At 40.6% G+C, this 20,494-nt stretch overlaps 1 protein-coding gene across 6 annotated transcripts in view; it reads right to left on the bottom strand.

The window, feature by feature from the left end:
• Positions 1-20,494, bottom strand: part of PLEKHG1 (pleckstrin homology and RhoGEF domain containing G1) — a 132,029-nt gene that overhangs the window by 45,007 nt on the left and 66,528 nt on the right. For all 6 annotated transcript variants that reach the window (XM_030499593.1, XM_030499596.1, XM_030499598.1 and 3 more), the window contains one exon: positions 5,454-5,989. In XM_030499593.1, coding sequence (XP_030355453.1) covers positions 5,454-5,989 — 536 coding nt within the window. The remainder of the gene's footprint in view (positions 1-5,453; positions 5,990-20,494) is intronic.

Below are 20,494 nucleotides of genomic sequence, written 5' to 3' on the forward strand. Positions count from 1 at the left end.
ACCTGAGAAGAGAAGCACTCCCAGGCTGACTAGCAGGGACAGGAACCATACCCCCCAGGAGGGGCAGTAGCACATAGAAGCATAATGGAGACTTTGTTTCTGAGTCTTTGCTGGTTTTGTGCAAGTGTGCCCATATTTGACCATATGAGGGGGAGAAGAAACTCCTCAAACGCACATAGCCTCAACAGCAACTTTTAGCAATGGTCCTTTGCATGTTTCAGGTCAGGCTTCACAAGGTCTTTAACAACAATCACTATTCTCAGATGCTGCCAATTACAGGGGTTAAGATCTGCTCTTCTGAAGCAAGAGCAGGGAAAAGATAGCTCCTGAGTCTCAGTGATCCTCTGCAGACCTTACGCAGTATGAAGTATGCTGTGCAGTTCCAGGACAGAGGAGACACAAAGGAATCCTACAGAAAGAAAGATGGGAAGGAAAAAGTGGGAACAAAGGTTGATGGACACCAGAAGATGGAGACTGAATGTTAGCACAACTTAAGAGGCCAGAAAAATTATGAATGGCAATGAGAACTATGGAGAGAGATCTGGAGCCAACAGAGACAAAGAACATGAGAAAGACTAAAAGTGAGGAAATGAGACAATATGGACTGACAGGGAATGAGAGGATGGGATTTACTGAGAGAAGACTTAGGATAGATGGGCAAGGAGACTGTAGGCACAAGATTGTGCAGAGGAAAATGGGACTTTCTGGGTAAAAAGGCTTGAATGAGGAGCCTTAAATATAAAAAGGCTAGGGTCAAAAGTTCTGGAGAGGAGACAGTACAGAAACTTCAACTAGTCAGTAGGGATGGTTTAAAAAAATGTCACATTTGGAGTGAAAGGGTAGAGGAACTCGTTCATGTAAAACAAGTCACCCAGATTTCAGATGGAGTTCAAGATTCCTGAAGTTCAGCCTCTGTTTGCATCAAATATTTGTGAAATACACTGACAACACATGCTTCACTTCCTCCTAGTTACTGTATATGCCCATGACTTTTTACTGGTATTATTTTACTGATAGGAGTTCTTATATCAAACAGCTGAGATTCACACAGTGATCTAGATGTTCTCAATGGGCTAATACCACTATAAGAGTCTGTGTAATGTAACATGACAGATGCATGCACTATAACAGTGCATTTGCATTATTCCTTCATTTTGTAAAGCTAAAACACAAATGCGGATGTCTTTTTCTACACTTACGAGCATTTGTACAATTTATGAATAAGGGCTTCTGACTGCTATGAACCACAATATAAAAACATATTTTTAGTATAAACTCAGGGAAAAAACCCAAAAAGTTACTTCAGTAAGTGACTCTAATTGAAGTTCATGCCAATTCTAACTAAATTACTACTTGAAGAAGCCAGGCTAGCTCTTGAAGAGGAGAAGGTCTGCAGGTTCTGTCCTGGCCAGTACACCTGTCAGTATGACACAAACAGGAAGCAGAGGTATCCGATTCCTCATCACAAACTTGCCCAAAACACGCTTCAAGCTGTACTAATTCAAATTTTTAATTATGCTTAACAGATCATCTGATAAAACATACCAAACAATGGAAAAGTTCGCTCTTTGTTACAATGCTTGCCTGAGCAAGAATCACAGCATCATGCCTCAAAACAATCATAATTCAGCTGTTCTTCCAGGTCACAGAAAAAGTGGCTGTACTGGCTAGAAAAGCAGTTGTTTTTAAAGATAACCTTAGGCAAAAGGAGCTAAATAGTGCCTGTACAGCCTCCTCTCACTCATCCTAAGCCCATTAAATACTTCTTATCAGCAATTAAAAAGAAAGCTGGAGAACCTCAGCAGGTCTCCAGTATCACTTAAAGATCATATTAACCATATCCCAGAAGCTGATTTCTACCTCTGTCTACCAACTTGGCACTGTTAAGAACAAAGACCACCCAGATAGTCAAAAGGCATTATAAGTTATGCCTTAGTTTATTTTTGTTTACTTATTAATGCCCTAACAGCATTAGGTCAATAGAGGCATCAAAAAGGGAGAAATCTTGTTTTCCCCCATTCACTCCATAGTCCTTTATGTCACGCATGATAACTCTACATGTTCCAAGGATAACACAAGCTGAAAGGACACTGCCCAAAATACTATGCTAGGCTAACTTTTAATGAGCTGACTTTGGATAAGATGAATAGTACCAGGATCCTATGTGCAATTTCACACCATCCATGTTGCTGGGTCATTTGCGTACAGCTGTGTATGTTCTTCACATTTGTCTACAGCTAATCCTGGAAACCAGTTCCAGGCCCACAAAAGACAAGCAGGTAATCAAGCATAGTGAGCATGGATTCACCAAGGGGAATTTGGGAAGTTGATAGCCTGATAACCTCCTGCAATGAAATGACTGGCTTGGTGGATGAGTGGAGAGCAGTGGATATTGTCTACCTTGACTTCAGCAAGGCTTTTGACTCCCATAAGATCTTCATAGACAAGCTGATGAAGAATGGTTTGGATAAGTAAACAGCGAGGTGGGTTGAAAACTGGCTGAACAGACAGGTCCTGAGGGTGTGATCAAAGGCACAAAAGTCTAGTTGGAGGCAAGTAACTAGTGGCATACCACCAGGATTAATAATGGATCCAGTCCTGGTTTATTCATTAATGATCTGGATGATGGGAAAGAGTGTGCATATATTAAAAAACAAAAACAACAAAAAACCCCCATAGAAAATAAAAATAAACTAAAAAAAAAAATCCCCCCAAAAGAAAAATGAACAAACAATATCCCCCCAATTCTCCCAAAAAGCTTGACTGTGCATCACAGGCAAACATGCTTTGCTTTACACCAGAAATTTAGAGTGGATTCATGGACGTGAGTTTTGACACCCTCTCAGTTCTAGCTCTAGAACCTGTTTCAGAGTGCTGAAAACAAGGAGAATGTGTTCTTCTCCGTTGTCTGCAGAGAAGGCAGCATCAGCAAATCCCCACTGCTAGGGGCAAAAAAGCAATAGACTAGATCTGTACTGACACTTCTCAGCTGGGGGTAGAGAGTGATTAAAATAGTACCTATTAATTTCTCCCTTTTTGTTCTTATGACATCTCTTCAGCTTTAGGTGCTTTGTACCTGGGTTGCTTTGTTGCTCTTCCTTCCTCACTCCCTTCACCAATAAAAAAACCCTCCCCAAAACAAAACAAACCCACCTCCCTACTATTTTTAGTAGGGAGTACATAAGCCGCTGCATTGCAGTCAAATGCAAAACTCGCTAGAGAGCTCCAGTTCCAATCAATTTCATACTCCCTTTAACTTTCCACTTCCTGGGTTTTCTCTCATTTCCTCTTATTGTTTTCCCTCTAATGATTTTCTCTCTCTGGTTCATTTGCTTATGCTTTCCTCCACCAGTTCTCGTCTTCATGTATCTCCTCAGTTCCCACACACTTCTGGAGCAGCAGTTGTCCTTTGACCTTTCCCCAGTTCCCCTTTTCCCATTCTCATCCCATTTCCTAACCAGCTGCCAAAATCTGACCCATGTTTATCTGGAAAATAAGACAGATCAAGCTGCTTCCCTTCATCTTAATTTGGCTCAGCACCAGTCATCTGGCTGCCAAACTAAATGGCCTCAAGTCATAGAGGCCCAGATAATCAAATCCCATAAGGCTACACCACTGCTACAGCTGTGTGTGGAGTCTTTCCATCCTTCTCATAACCCCCACCCTTGGTTAGGTAAATCACTGCAGTACTGCGAAGGTAATTTGTAGAGAAAACAATCCTAAGAAACATATAAAATGGGCTCCTCTCTAATGTGCTTCCAGTCACACCTCCCTTCCCTGAAGCCAAGCAAAAAACATGCTGCACAGGCTGAAGTAGCTGGTTCCTCACTGTCCTCACCATCTGGGAAGGAGCTCCTTTGAAGCCTTTGGATCTTCAACACCTACCTGAGAAAAGCCCCACTGTCAACCACTCCATCTCTCAAATAGGCTGCCTAGTGCCACACCAAGCTTTCAAGATTCATTATTTACTAGTTGCTGCATGAAATACACTTGAGCATTTCACAAGTAAATTCCTGCAGTTCTTTCATAACTTCAAGTGCGTTTTGCCTCATTTAATCTACAAGTACTGTAGTGATGCCTAAGTTATTTCTAGCAAGCATTTATTGGCCTTCCTCATTGTAAATGGAAAATCTGTTTCTAGGTATTAATAATAGTTTCCAGGTTCTCAAGTTGTTCAGTTTACTGCATAGGAGGATGAGTGAGGGCTAAAATTTCCAAAATAGTGGAGGTCATGCCTAGCGAGCAGTGACTATGCTCGGAAGCTGGCTTGCTTCTGTATTATATGACAACCTTAAACACTCCAAAATGAAACAGTGGAACAGTGGAATGTAGTGAAACAGCATCATCTATAGAAACCAGTGAAGTCTTTCAGAAATAGCCTTCTTTGTGAGAACTTTGGGGGATGGGGTGGTTGTGTTTCACCACAACATGCATTTTTGTTATCAAAGCCTGAACACTTCTTCCTGCTCATTGCTTGGGGGACCAGGCAGGCTGGAACTACAGGTGGATAGATCGTCTCCAGCTGACTGATATTTCCTTTTGCAGGCAACCTCATACAGCTACCTAAAGGTATATATTCTATAAGCAGCACATTAAACTTGTGCCACCAAAGAAATCCTTCTTTGTGGGTTAAGTACGTAGACTACAAACACTAGACAAGGGACTTAACTGTCATCTTCAAAAACACAAAAGAACATGACACTGATGGCACAGTTACAAGTACATGGAGTAAGAAGAACAATCCACAGAAGGACTCATCCATATTTTTCCCTGTACCAGAAAGGAGAAATGGAAGATACTGTTAGGTGGGGTGGTTGGACTAAAATCTCATTGCTGCTAATAAATGCTACATACATTTAATAGTAATTCTGAATTGGTGATACTAATAAAGAAAACATAATTTCTTCATATAACAAACAATAGTATTTGTCAGCAAATACACATGCCATATCCAATACTACAGGCCACGGACATGGAGTGAACAGACAGCAGCTGTGAGCTGCATGAAAGGGAGGGAGAAAAAGGCAGGAAAGAATTTGCAGAGCTAGAACTGGGGTGAGGTGGAAAGAACCAATGGAGTGAGACCCTTCAAATGAAGCATTTAAATGGGCAAACAAGATGTCTGCTGTTTGCTTCTTGCTATACATTCTAGGAAAGAGAACACTACGGGGGTTTTTTTGTAAATAAATGTTATTGCAGAGTTTAACACTCTTTGCTCACTACTGCTGTCAAATGTAGGATGGTTGGTTTTTTTATTTTGTTATTCAGGAACAGCTTAGATAAATCTAATCAATTAAAAACTAGAAACACACAAGAACAATGATGTTACAATTATTTATAAAGACCAGCAAGTGCCAAATCCATTGTCAGGTCCATCTTTCCTGCTGTGAATTCAAGGAATGTGAAAAATAGCAATCTGGAACATTTAACACCATCCTAACCAAGACTCCTACCTTGACAATGCTTTTTAGATCCTGCACATACATCCTTTCTGTCTCCAGAATCTCCTGGACAACTCTGTCTACGTAGAGAAGCTTGGGACTGGTGGGCTCTGTGACCAGGGACATTGCACAGTTTTTGCTCGCTCCTTTTGGTTCTGCTTTCCTTGGCATGCTTAGCCTTTTTTCAAGGCTTTCTTCAGGATCCTCTTGCTCTGCAGAGTTTTTGCGTGGTTTGTTGCTGGAAAATCGCCTGGCTGGGACCAGTTCTAGCTTGATGGCACCTGTTTCTTTATCCTGGTTGAACAAGCCCAAGTGGCTGTTTGAAACCAAGGTCATTCTGCTTCCAAAGGAGCAGTGGCTGTCCCTGGAAGAAGCAGAGGAGGAAGTGGAACTAAAGCTGACGGGACGGTCACTGTCTGACAGGTCCATGGTTTTTTTTTCACAGTAGTGGAAAGGTCTGTTCTCCTTGTGCAAATCTTCCTCTTTTGTCTTGGCATCAAGAGCCTCCGTCACAGCTGGTAAATCATCAAGAGGTAAGTGGAAGTCATCTAAAAAATAAACAGAAGATGGGGATTTACTGTCGTTGCTCCACATAACATGAAATTTGACAACAGATACTTTTAAAGCTTTTTGCATAAAAACTGCCACAACCCTATTTTAACTTAAAGGCAACCAGAATAATGCAATTTGGGGGCCACTGTGGCTCTAATGCTTTTTAGGTGGTGGGGATCTCCCACTGTGGGCTACAACACAGGCACTACATACTGCCTGCTCACATAAATGTCTCTGACATGTCCTTCTTGTGCCAGCGTGCTGGGCTCAGTGCTAGTGCATGCACTGCACAGGCTCAGCACAGGAGACAAATAAGACTCAAAGATTTTTCCCCAAGGTTAAGAAAAAAAACATCTGTCAGGAGCAGTCCCTGCTATCTCCAAACTGAGCATTAACCCCGGTTTGGAGGCTTTGGAAAACTCTGGAATCTCACAGTGCTACCAGACAGTGTCTTTCATTTTAAATACTGTAAGGCCAACAGTTAAACAAAACCTAAAAGCAGTTATCAATTACCAGCTCTGTGGCTTGTAGAAAAACACTAAAACTGGAATGATTTCCCAATGAAAATAATGTAGTTTCTGAAAAAAGAGTTCCCGCAGGAAGAAGTGCTGCCAGTATTTTCTACTGGGAAAATAAGTCATTCTAAAACTGTTCAGCTTAAGCCAAAATATTACCCCCTGCTGAACTGACCCAAAGCTGTTTATCAGATCAGTGCAACAACAAAATAAGATGTCTGTCTTCCTGTCGGCATTTCAGTTCTACTTCCTTTTCATTGCCAAAATGCCCTACAGGACACTGTCCCTGACGCAATGCAGATTTCTTTCTGGCCAAGTTGTGTGTGATGCACTATGGGAATGTGCAAAAGCAGCTGCAGGTAAATTCAATACTTCAAGGTCTCATTTCGGTAAGAAGTGTCCACCCAAAACATCTTGCCTCAAACAACTCAAAGAATTTCGAATGTCTGTCCCATGAAAAAGGGAAACTTGGGACAATTTAGGAAGAAAAGCAATCCTGAAACTACCCACACAGAGGTAGCTTAGTCCTTATTTTACTCCAGCGACAACCTCATTTTTTAAAAGTCATACTGGCAATTACAGTTCCAGACAGCAGTTTCGGTAAAGAAATCATAAAGCCAGTAAGCTGCAAATTGAACCCGCCCAACCTTTAAGGTGGCCCTTCTTAACCCGAGGCAGACTTGCTACGCAATTACAGGCAGAAACCTCCTGGCCCCTGCTCCTGCTGCAGTTGGTCAGGATGGGGGAAAATTTCATTCAAAGCAGAAAGCCGCTTTCTCATTTTTCAATATAAATCCAAAGCAAACAACAAAAAAAGTGTTTGATTTGACTATGCTGAATGCATAAGATTTTGTTTGTACATGAGTAATTAATACTGCTATTTCAGTGATGATAGTATTAGCTTTCTGTTAAAGGGAAGTATTGCCCTCAAGGTAACACAAGGAATTACACTGAGAGTAACTTGCTCATTACATGGGTCAGAAATGGGCCATTAGATTAAAAATCTAATTTGGCACCTCTGTATCCCTAGTTTTACCTTGAAGTCTGAAAATCTTTAGCCTTTCTTTGCGCCAGGTTCTTCTGGTTTTGCAGCATAAAAGCATATTTTCTTACCATTCTTTAATAAATTACATGATGTAAAACTCCAAAATAAAATATAAAGCAATAAATCAGCAAAATACTTAAAACTGGAGAATGCAGTGAAGTTTTCTTGTTTCTAAATGGGTATGGACAAAGATGTTTGCCTTTCTATTGCTTGTGATAAGAAAGCATGCATTTTTGATAAGGAAGAATGTATTTTTGTTATCAGCTTTGGATCATTTTTCATGTTCAGTTAGAAAGCACAATGTTGCTGTGCAGATGTAAACCCCCTTGAAAAATGCACAGGATAAACAAGATAACAGGGATACCCTTCCACTAACTCACTCCAAGATATTTTACTAAAATTACATCACAAAGAAACACCTGATTAGCCACATTTAGGGGGGGAAATAAAGGGTTCCTGTGACATTCCATTACTCCATGCTCTTTTCTTCCCATTTCACTGATATGCAGTCTGCCTCTCAGATAACCTGAAGGCATTGATATGTAGTATTTGCTTCACAAACATTGCCAGGTTCATTAATACAAAAGCCAAACAAAACACAGTTCAGATCAATTAAACTGAAGTCAGAAAAAAATGTTATACGCAGTTTTTTCATAAGACATACTTGTAGCCAGAAGCATTGGGACATCTTTACATGTCTTGGAAAAATAAAACAAATGAAACCCCTTATTTTCTTGTTTAATGGCAATGTCACTGCTTACTAAAAAAACCCAACAAAGATTAGTTGTAATAGTTAAAATAAGCTTGCTCTTTAACACCTGTATTCTCATTGACCTTAGTGAACCCCAGGCACCTGCCAGGCATGGCTAATTAATTGCATATAACACAACTCAAGTTCCTCCATTTTTTACACAAATGTCTGTTCCTGTATGTTTTTACATAGATTACACCAAGCAAACTATGGCTGCTTGAAAACTTTGGTCTGTTTTGTCCTCAAAGCCTCATCTTGATTGCTAGCCTCAAAAGCTATTTTTTACTTCATTCTTACTCCTTCTTTAACCAGATGTAAACTGGTTATTTGGCTTCTCTGTGGAGAGTTTTTGCCGAAGTTTTACCCACTGTCTCTCCTGCCAGTGAAACATATTTCTTGGAGTCCACACAGATGGCAGTGCTTCTGCAAAGCAGCAGTGAGGCTGATGAACCCAGCAGAAAGGCAGGATGCACAGGGCTGGGGATGTCAGTATGGCACAAAACCAGGAAGCAGCTTCCTTTCGTCAGCTGGCGAGTCCTCTACCAACACTTTGCACTCTGCCCATGGAAGTCAGGGCTTGGCGACCAGCCCTGGCTCTGTCCAGTCCTCAATATCTGCCTCGGCTACAGGCAGCTGTTACAAAACCCATAGCCCTTCCCAGTAACACAGGATCTGTGAAACTTCCAAGGCTTCACAGGTTTATCTTCACAAACACCTCTGAGACTAGGCAGCATTACCCCTGCTGTATTTTAAGGCAAGTATTTTAGGTTATTTCTGCAGTCACAAGTCCATCAGAAAAGGCAGCAGCTGAATCCAGTTCATTGCCCCAGCCACGTACCCATCCTCTTTGCTCTGGTTGGGGTCTGCATTTGGCTTTTCAGAGCTCTGGTGCATTTTTACTGCATGGTAACTCTCGCACCATGCACCAACTGCCTGATGTAAAATTCACAAGCGAGTTAATGAGAGTGAGGGGAGAGGAGAAAGAGCCTCCCCCAAGATTGCTCTCTATATATCATAACTGACCTGGTGCTTGGTGAACCCTGTAACCTCTTACAAACTGCTGTCTTTGATACAAACTTACTATAAAAAGCAAGTTAATTTCTCCCATACTCTGTGGGACTGATTTACAAGCCCCCTCCGTGCCAGCCCCCAGTTTCAGCAGCAGCAGCAGCACCAGCAGGTAGGTGCATTCACCCAAACTCAGGCTGCAAACAGTGTGTGTAATTGTAGGTACCCCCAGACCCTTGTAGAAGCACACACTGAGCAAGTCTTGGACACCCTGACCCATGCCTGGCCTGGTTCACTGCTTTTTTTGTTCAGCATTCTTTTGTTTACTGAACCCTTTCAATGAGGAACCAAAATAACATTGAGAACTTTTGTGAGCTGTGAATAACGGTATTTAACTCAGTTCGGGGGTGGGGGGTGAGGGGGTGGAAAACCCCAACTTAAATTTGCATACTTTAATTAAGGAATAACAGTCATTACTTGTTAGTTCAGCACTGAAATGAGGATAATTACTAGTTGTCCCTACTCACAACGAAACACGCTCCCCAAACAAGGTCATTTCTTGCTTGTGCCTTTGCATGAATTCAGTCAGCCTCTCCCCCTCCCAGCCCCTACAAACGTCCCTTCTTCCTCCTCCCTCCCATCACACACACATACACACACTGGCATGGCACAACCCCAGAGTGCTCCCCAACTAAAACAACAATGCGTCCTCACTCCACACTGGTGCAAGGGCAAAAAACCCCCGCATTTCACAGCAAGCAACTAATATTAGTTGTAACGCTGAAGGCACACACAAAGCAACTATCTTGGCTCATGTTTTCAGTGTGCAATCATAAACAAGTTCTCACCAAAAATGCATACGTTTCTTCTATCACTTGGTTTTCTTTAACAAATACCTCCTTCCTGTAACTACATTAATGGTAATGATAAATAGTTTTCCATTATCTCTGCAGCTTTGGCTACTCTAAAACATTAGCATACAATAAGAGATAAAGTGCTTTGAGTCAATTTTATATTTAAATAGAAAGATTCCCAAGCCCTGTCTAAATATAGGTGTCTATTCCTCCAAGTTGTTTACTGCACATGACATTTTAAGACATACTTCATGACTAAAAACTCACAAATCCATTTCTATTCATAATTAGTATTGTTGTTGCCTTTCTCCTGGCATGAAAAAGAGCACCTCAGATGTTATCTACAAAACATATGAGAAAGTCAACAAAGTCAACATTACTAGAAATTACAGGCTTCACGTCCTCTGGAAGTTTAGCTACATAAAAGTGATGAGACTACAAGAAATCTTTCCTGTATTTTCCTTGAGATGTTTTCATATTTCAAATGAAGCATTCATACTGTGGATACAAGTAAGCAAGACTGTTTAGAACAATTTCTACATTCAGTATCAAATTCAAATGTTATTCAGCTGCCCGACTGAGAAAGATTAAAACACATTTGCTACAAGAATCCCAACACGATCTTAAATACACTCCCTGTGCCCTCTGCTCTGAATATCATCCAAGCGAAGGTCAGCAGATTGTTTTATTACTAAGTTTTGCATATGAATGCATATAATTTCTAAAACTAACAGCGTCTGTGAACAAAATCACATTAGAGAGCTATAATATTTGCAGGATTAGATCTCTAGTTTGAACTGTCACGAACGATATGCTGCCAAGTACTTTAACTGAACTTTGAGCAACAGAAATCCCATTTATTAGAAATCTTGCAATGAGGGGAAAAAAGTCACCAACTAATGTGCCTCTGTCAAATTACTGTCCCTCCGCCCTCCCTACTCCCCCCCCCCCAATATTTAAAGCAGAATAGCCTCTGTCACAACCAAGCATGCTAATGTACAAGAACATTATTGCAAGGGAAAATCCTCTGCGACAGTATCTCACCACTGAGGAATGTCTCTGGCTCCTCGCACCCAGGATGAACAAGTCCTCTCTATTTTTCCAGTCCTCTCCGAACAACTCACAACCTACCTGTGCAGCAGAGGAGAGGCACAGGCTCTGCCTTCAGCTGTTCCCGAATTACCTCATTGGGCACTCAGGTAAAATGAGAAGCTCTTACTAGTCTGTACAGCTCCTTCGCCAGAAATATTGCATGAGTCAGCTTTTATCTATCAAAACCCTAAACACAAAGGCTTTACAGAAACCTGATTCACAACTTTCTCACCGCCTTTTTCCCAGCGCACCGACAATCTTCGGCATCACTAAAAGCCTTAAATGAAACATGACATCATGCAATTCAGGGACAGGACAATGGGCATCGCTGTGGTAACTTTAAAATGCACACTTCACTGAGCAACACCCACTAACTTCCATTTTTCCAGACACAACGCTGAGAAAACATCAAATAGAGCCCCCACTTCCACAGCATTTATTACGCCTTGTTCCTTGATTTGCAGACAATATTGATAAGCATGTAAAGCAAATAAATCACCTGCTGGTATTGTGAAATTGCTGTGTTTATGTTAGAAACTCCCACGAACCTGCAATCCAATAGGATGATCCTCAGCAATAGGACCAGTGTGGATCCTGTTCTGCCCTAACATAAACAGGATCAGGCTTTTGCAGGGTGCTTTCAAAGCTTAAGAGTTTTGTTGTTGTTTTTGGTTTTCTTAAGGGAGAGGAAAGACTTTCAGAAAAAAACGTGAAACCATCAAGTGCTCTGTGCTAAATCACAATGAAGCAAAGAAAGAGAAAACAAAGCAAAAAAGCAAAAAGTTTTGTGGGGAAGAGGACAGTGGGAGAAGAAACAGGAGCAAAGATGAAGAAACAGAGATAAGGAGAAAAATGGATATAGACTACTGCTAACTGGTGGGAAAGCTGATGGCTCTCTTGGCCTGCGGAGGTTGCGGCAGCATTTCTACCTTGGGGCTGGGAGACAAAAGAAGCCAAAAGAGTTTGCAGCTGCTGACACCACCTTCCAGGTGCGCTCTCACAGCTGTGTGCTCAAACCTACCCCGCAAAGAGATACCCTATCTTTAAAATCATACTTGAAATTCACTCCCTCTCCTTGCATGTAACATGGCCTCGGCTTCATTCTGAGTTCTCCTAAAGAGCTTAGTCCTTGAACACCACCTTTCAGCTGGAAACTGCAGGTAGAAAACGGAAGTGAAAACAGCCTTGAGACCATTCACAAAGCTGTGAAACACTTTGATCTGAATGTCAGGGCTATCAGGGTGAAAGTCCCTTTTACCCAGGCTTAAAGATCAGGTGTTTACAACCTGTTGCCATGCTGCCTTGTCTCAAATCATTGATACATGCTCTCTTGCACACATTCTCCTGTAGTTTTTGAGGTTTATTTTGTTTGGTTGGTTTTTAAATACTTGCATATTTATATTAAAATGCAAATGCATTTACATTAAAATGCACATACACACTTTTTGCAAGACCTGTGCAATACTTCAGGCAGAGCCAGCACATATCTGTAAGTCCTGGGCACACTCACAGGCACAGCATTGCTGACACTGGTGTCAGTGTCCTCAGTATATAACACAGTGCAGCACTCACGTACGCAATCAGAAAACCTGAATGTGACCCATTTACCATACATTTGCTATGCTCCGCATTCACACATATTTCTGTCAGGAGCTAATGATTCATTCCTCTGGACCTCTACTTCCTCACACCTTGTGCCCACCCTGCCTATGGAGCTTTTATCACCTCTGAGGAAGGTTTTAACTAACTCCTGAGCAGACCTGTAGAACATCAACCAGTCATAGAGCATTGATTGTTCACTTCTATGAAATCCTATGATACACAAACACCACCAGCAGTTTTGCCATTTAGCAATGACAAGCCTCCTGAACTATCAAATCTAGTCTGGTGTCTGACCTAGAGGCAGCCGGTAACAAAGAACTCCCTACCTTTGCTTCAGCAGGCTGGGCATAAGCAAGGGCTGCAGCAAGGCATCATGAGCTTCAGCAGCTGGTGTGAACCAGCGCAGTGAGCTTTCATGAGTATTGCTGTGGGTGGAGGGGAGAGGGGAACAGAGCTGAGTCCTTACCCTGCTCTGCCTTGCTCTTCCATCACTGCACATCCACATCTGACCTTAGCGCTTCCTTACATCCCCATGTATCAGCCAGTAGAAGTTTACCCCATACACGAGGATTTCCCCAAGAACAACCGCTCGCCCCCCATCACTTCAAGCATGCATAGCACTGAGAGCTGTCGGTGCAGGGGTCTAGAAACTCAAGCACCTTTGTTTTACTGTCTAATGTGCATTGTCAATGAAACAGTACACACTTGTGCCGGAAGTGTCATGGGTTTGCCCCACTTCTCATTGTCTAGCATTTCACATCCCGCGTTTGGCTTTTGTTTATCTGCATAGTCTTTTAGGAGCTGCATCCCTCTCTTTGCCCCATCTCCTGCTCCCTACCATTGTATGCACAGAGCCAATATGAACCCATTATTAATGCATTAGGATTAGGAGTTCAGAGGGTGACCTGTTTTATTTTGGAACAAAACCTGTATTTTTTTAAGTTTGAACAATAAGTGGAGTTTATAGAGGTTAGGAATTATGTTATTCTATAATTCCCAATTGGCTGAGTATTTACTGAAGAAATAAGTTTTCCTCAGCACAGAGTACGTTGAGACTTAAGGACACACTGACATCTTCACTGAAAGTGCAATGTAATGTATTAATAACTCTCTGCAATGCAGTAGCTATTTAATCTGTATACAGTACTGCAGAGACACCTAACAAAAGGAACAAGCCATCACATGCTGCTGAGGTACTGCAACACAAATAGAGCATATGGATCCAGTGCTCCATTTATAGGCTTTTTAAAAGGATTGGTTTTCACTTCCTTGTGAATTTTGAAGGTTTGTTTCTCTCCTCTTTTAAAAAAGATGGCCTTATTCTGTTCTATTCGCAATCAGAGTACAGGAAAATTCAGTGAAAACATGTTGATGTGAATGCATACAGAGCAATAATACCCTAGATAACAATGCAATCAAAGCTTTTACATCCTTTTCTCCCCAGCCTATGCTGGCATTTAGTGAAGAAGAGTAAATGTTCAACATGATGCTGCTTGAATGTTTTAGTATTTTTGCACTCAAACTTCAGTGCCGGCACTCAAATGAAATTCCACATGGAGTCTTCTTTCCACCCAGCACCATACAGAATCAGGTCTTGCTGCTGGCACATTACTAGCGTCTTTCCATCCTACACTACATCACTTTAAAAGTGCTTGGACATCAGGTCTGGTTTCTACTTCTTCCTGGATTAGTCTACTGCTCCAAGCACACATCCCATCATGCCAACATACTACTGCTAAAGCAAGCTTTCAGCTTCACCTAATCCGGCTAAAACTGCTGCTGAAGTTCACAGCCTTTCAAAGCCCATTGCACCATAGTCACACTGAAGGTCTTGGCTAGGCATCCCCAACATAGTTCAAGATGCTTGCCAAGAACATTGGGATGTTTTTAATATTGAAAAATTTTAACTGTCTCATAGCTAGCAATGTAAAGTAGGCAAAATAAACTTAGAGAGGGATGCAATGTTTCAGTAGAGGGAAACATATCATCTAGAAATCATTCTTACCAGTTACAGTGAAAAACTTCATTGTGTGACCACAAAGAAGGTATCTTTGTACAACTAGTCTCTTCCAATTTAAAAAGAATTTGTTGCTACAATATCTAGCACAAACAGATTAGTTCTTTTAAACTCATTTCAACAGTCTGTTTTTCACTTCTGCCACTGAATTTTCCATTGACTTTCAAACCTTCCTAGTGAAAATCCTGCCTGAAAAAAACCCACATTTTGTAAAAGCCAGTTCTCTGGAATAGCTGACTTTGTTGGATGCCAAATACAAGCAAGTTTCAGAAGTTTTAAAGAATTGATGCTTTACTTTAAATCCAGCTAAATGATTTCTCCTGTTTGCTTTTGAACTGGAAACACTTACTGGAACCTCCTCTGCACTTCAGGAAGTTTAGCAACTAGAATTTTGAAACAGAGCTGAAATAGTAACACCAGACTCATACTACCAGATGTTCACATTTACACTGAAATAAAAACTTTCTCCTGGGTTTCCTTTCTTGAATAAAAACAAAAACTGCGAAAGTAGTATTTACATCTTGGGGAGAAGACTCCTTCAATTCTACCCAGGTTGGAACTAAGACATACTGATGGTCTGACTTCACCACAGACTGGATCTGGCATGTCATCAGTCATTTTCTTATTCCCACCCTGCTAAAAGGGAACAGTAGGTCTTACTTTTAAGGTGATATTATAACAGTAAGCTAACAACTCTTTCAAAATTCCAGTTCAATAGGACCCTATTCAGTGAGTGTTATAGAACTCAGGACTTAGCAAATTACTGCAACAGATTTCTGCAGCATACGATAATTAGTATTTTGAAATCTCACAGCACTTTAAAAATAAAGGAAGCCAAGCAGGTTTTCAAGCTTAAAGGAGTGCAACATACCACAGCTCTTCTCAGTGTATTGCTTTCATAGCTAAGTACAGAATTTTACAAAAACAAGGTCAAGACAACTAAGACTGCTAAATGGCGACAAAATAACTGGTCACAGCAGAAACCCAAGGTGTCTTATTGCTGTGACATACAAGGGACCTGAAAAACACAGTCATCCTAAGTCTTCTTTTTTTATTTACTATTGATGATCCTATCACTTCCTGACTCCCATTTACCTTGATTTTGGTCCTTCCCTACCCTTGCCTTCCCTTCCTTTCCTTTCCTTGTCATGAAGCTTTAAGGTATTTCTGTGAAAGCCACTCCAATAGAACCATGTTTGTAATGAAGAAGTGGTTTCACAATGCTTTTGGAGTTGCTTTAAGGCCATTCTGCAGTGCGTGCAATACATCCTACTACTTTTAGTTATTTCATGAAGACAAACCACTGAGAACAACAAAATTCCTGTCTCAAACAAGCAACACTTTCCTTAGAGCTTCTGTATGCAAGAAGCAAAGCAGGATTAGAGATTGAGATCACTGCAGTGTTGGTGTACAGAGCATTGTAGCCTCTGCACCCACAAACAGATGGTGTTAATGCCTGCAACACTTATCGACAGACATATCAGTATTCAAAATTAACAGTGTCAAGAGTCACACTTCACAAGCTACAGGGCAAGAAGCAAACAGATTAGAGGTTTGGACTTGCCTACAGTGAACATTTGGTGCATAATTCACAGCAACTGACTTCCTGAGTCATAAGCCTTTCTCTGCTTTTCTTCTTATATCATGGTTTAACCCTCAGCTAAAACCAGGACATCTTATTAGAACTATTATATGCTTAATTCAAACCAGAAAGACAGTCATTTTATCAAATATCTACATACTGTTATATATATTGCAGATCCCCTATGCCTTCTTTAACAACACCTACAGAAAAATAATCCTATGGACTTAAAAGTATAAAAATGCTCTGCCATGCCCATTCAGAGGTATTTTAATTGAATTTTATACACAAATAACACCCTACGAAAAGTCAGTGAAATGGGGTTTTCAGATTTCTACTAACCGTTGGATGTATTATCCAATTTTTTGAGGGGAAAAAAAAAAAACCGACAAACACAAAAAGGTGAGGGGCATGAAACCTCATTCAGATAAATGTACCACTACATGTTTTACAGCAAGGTAGGAAAAATTTTAAAGCATTCATGAAAAAACAGCAGATAACAATTGCCTGCTACCATCCTTTTGCTTTCCTGACTTCTGCAGTCAGTACCGTATTACTTCTCTTTTGCAGCCTTCAAACACTGTTACATTGGCCAGTTTTCAGACTGATTGTTAACTATAATAAACAACAGCTAAATCCGTACATGTGGCCCAAACAAGCGCTGGTATTCAGTAAACAACTCAGATGAGCTTTCTCAGTGTTTAGATCAGAGACAGGAAAACAGAAACTTAGGCTCCTATTTAAATCCTGTTAGTACAGCTAGGGGAGTTATTTTTCTCAGATTTCTCCTTCGTGCTGTGTCTTTCTTCCAGATGGGGACATTCAATCCCACCATTTTTCTTGTTTGGGTTTTCCAGTTGTTTTCTGTGAGAAAGGAGTAGCAAATCCCTCCTTATTTAAATATTAGAGCTGGGATCCAAATCAAATTATCAAATCCAAAACATACAGCCTGGACTTAGAGAAACTTGGCCACAAAGTCAAATACTATGGTCTAAAATGAGTGAAGGTGGGGGCTGAGGAGGGCAGGATGTATTAACTCTGTGGTGGAACTGCAGGGTTTTCCAAACAAGCTATGCTAGAAAACAATTCCTTTTGTTGTTCCTGCTTTTAGAGAGAACATCAAAGGTTTCTCAAGTCCGTACCATACACACACAGGAACTTACGAAGGTAATTCAGTGCATGGTTTAGCATTTAAGAGCCATTCTCATGACTTGCCCAGAATCTTGGTTTATTTTTAAAACACCTCACACAGTAAACCATTTATTTTCTTCCAAAACCTGCAATCAAATTAAGAACATCAAGCTGTAAATCCTCAGTGAACCAACTTGTGTTATGCCCATGCTTTTCCTTAAATTCAAATGTGCCTTCCAGCTCCCCCCAGGGAAAGCATTCCCGTAACATTCAACCATGAAACTCATCTGACAAAGAGGCGAGGGGAAAAGAAAATCCTTCCCCTCTCTCGTCTTCTCCCGTGGGCCCACTGCTGAGCTTTAAGATCCCTGCAGGGGATTCACCACCTACAAGCATGAAGCTGGTACAGCAAAAGAGCAGGGAGGAATAGCTAACTGCCCCTAGGCTTCTTCTAGCCCTGTTACAAGGAGGCTACAAGCTGAAAATCGGTTTCCCTCGGTCTACCCTGACATCCCAAGAGCTCCAGGACTTTTCACGGTTGAACAATGCTGTGCATTCACTATTGAGCTCTGAGGCACAGAGACACACTGAGAGGCCACTACATTGGTATTATTCCACTACGTTCAGCCTGTTACTACAGCTATTAGCTGGCGTGCTCCCTTTTCAAATCCCCATCTCTTTGGAAACCCTGACTACCATTATTTTATTACAAAGAGGTACAGGTTAAAAGACGCTTGGCTAGACATTTTCCTACTCTCCCCCTTTATCATTACCTACAATGTATTAGTCATATAGGCAGAATTTCAGTAAGAAACATCTCACTTATACAGATATATAGAAATTCTATTGTTATTGAAGTGTTTTATTAACAAAGATCTTGACAAAAAATTTGCAAAGTTTGTGTAATTTAAATCAGTAACAGAATGCAAACCGATGATTGACTATAACTATTTAGTAAGATACTTGAACTGAATCAGGGCTTGCAAATAATTTCATTAACTATATTCAGCAAAACAGAAGGAAGGTGTTTTTTCTTCTTTTGCATAAATTTCTATATACAGCCTTAGATGACATCAGTTACACTTATTTCTACATCCAAATGCATTTATTTCTCAATAGAGTAAGCCAGAAGAATGGCTATATTCTTCCCCAGTACAAGTAGCATGAGGAGAGGAAAACAGGTCCCTTTTGCATTGATTGTTCAGCAATCACTTAATAGACCACCAAAAGATATTGAAATTTCCACTCCAATGATTTTTTCAGTGAAAGATGTTCTTTATGAACTAAAACCAAAGGACTTGAAACATTTTAAATCTTTAAACTATGCACAGACCCTGCCAATTACAAATTCATTGCAAAATATTTTGAAGGTTAGAAAAACAATCTGGGAGAAACATTCCCCTTCTGATGAAATTAGAGCGAAGTTCTTTGAAAACAATGACAAAGGCATCTGGCACTGAAGGCCTGAACACCATACAGCAAGAAGAGTCAAACTGACTGTGGTGGTATTGCTGTCTTTTGCACAGCAATTACTATAGCTGACCTCGACTTAGAAAAATGCAACAGCAAAAACTGAAAGAGATCCATCGCTAAACCATGATGTTCACATGTACATTGATGGACAGAAGAGAATCACCATGGGTAACAGTTCACCATGGGTAAGAGAACTTCCATGGCAAAATTACCAGAGACATTGGAGTCGCAGCTGTAATGACAGAAGCATCTCTCAACTAGCACAGCAGAGATACAATGGAATTATCAGGAAGTGGCTTCAACATTAGTATTCCCTTTTGCCCTTTAAGGTACAATACAAAGCCATTTTTAGAACTTCGATGAACAAACTGTGTTTCTAGAAGTGAAACATTTAGCTTAACAGAATATTGCACAAACTCTAACCCAGTTTAATCACTACATTTAATATATGTTGATTTTGTTGTATATGTTTTTTCTTTACAACTTACTCCTGCCTAGGGGAAGAAGGATTTCCTGTGTTAGAAGAATATTCAAGAGAAAGTCCTGGTGCTGCAGATAATTTGTTAATACTTTTACATCTTAACCTTATACCTTAACCAGTCGCTACTGCCAATTTATACGATTGTGAGCTGTGATCTTCCATTTTATCAATTTTCCTAGCAGTCCCATGCCAACGTTGACGTGCAGGGATGGGATTAAAACAAATACCATAGGGATTTCTCAGATTTCTTACTGGAAGGACCATGGGGGTTTTTTATGTTATCAGGTTCCACATAACCTGAAAATGTTAGTTCAACTCCAAGTTGGTTCAAGCTCCAAGATAGTTCATACTCCAAGTCTAACTATGTCAGCACTCTGTCTCTCGCATCCAGAGTGGCAAGAAGCATATTGAAGATAAAAGACCTGATAGTCGCGATTAGCAAACAGGAAAACAATTATGGAGTATGCAGTGAGTGTGTGCCACTGGAGCCCACAATTTTCTCCCTGTATTGACATTCCTTTCTCTTATGTTTGCTTTTCTCTTTTCAAACTAACATAGCTGGTTTAGGAACATATCATTGATATTGGTTGTTCTGCTTTGAGCCTGTAATATTACTCTACACATAGTGATGTAGCTAGGAATTCTTCCTTAGCACTCCCACTTGTCCCCCCATTTATCCTCTTTGTTACAGAGATGAATGGGTGTGGGAAGTGACAGCTTATACTGTTAGTTTAAACAAACTAAACAGCTCCACATTCTCATCTGAAATAGATTCATTTTAAGAAAAATAAAAGAATAAATACATTAAAAAGTCTTAAGACTCGCCAAAGTGGAACAGAAGGTGTATGCATGTAGCACACCAGAGCTTCCAAATTTCTGAAGTGCTTAGCCATGGACTTTTCCTATATAAGCTTTAAGGAAACATTTATTGTACTTAAATCATAAAGCAG

This window comes from Strigops habroptila, chromosome 10 (genome assembly GCF_004027225.2).
Source record: "Strigops habroptila isolate Jane chromosome 10, bStrHab1.2.pri, whole genome shotgun sequence".
NCBI classification, from domain to species: Eukaryota; Metazoa; Chordata; class Aves; order Psittaciformes; family Psittacidae; genus Strigops; species Strigops habroptila.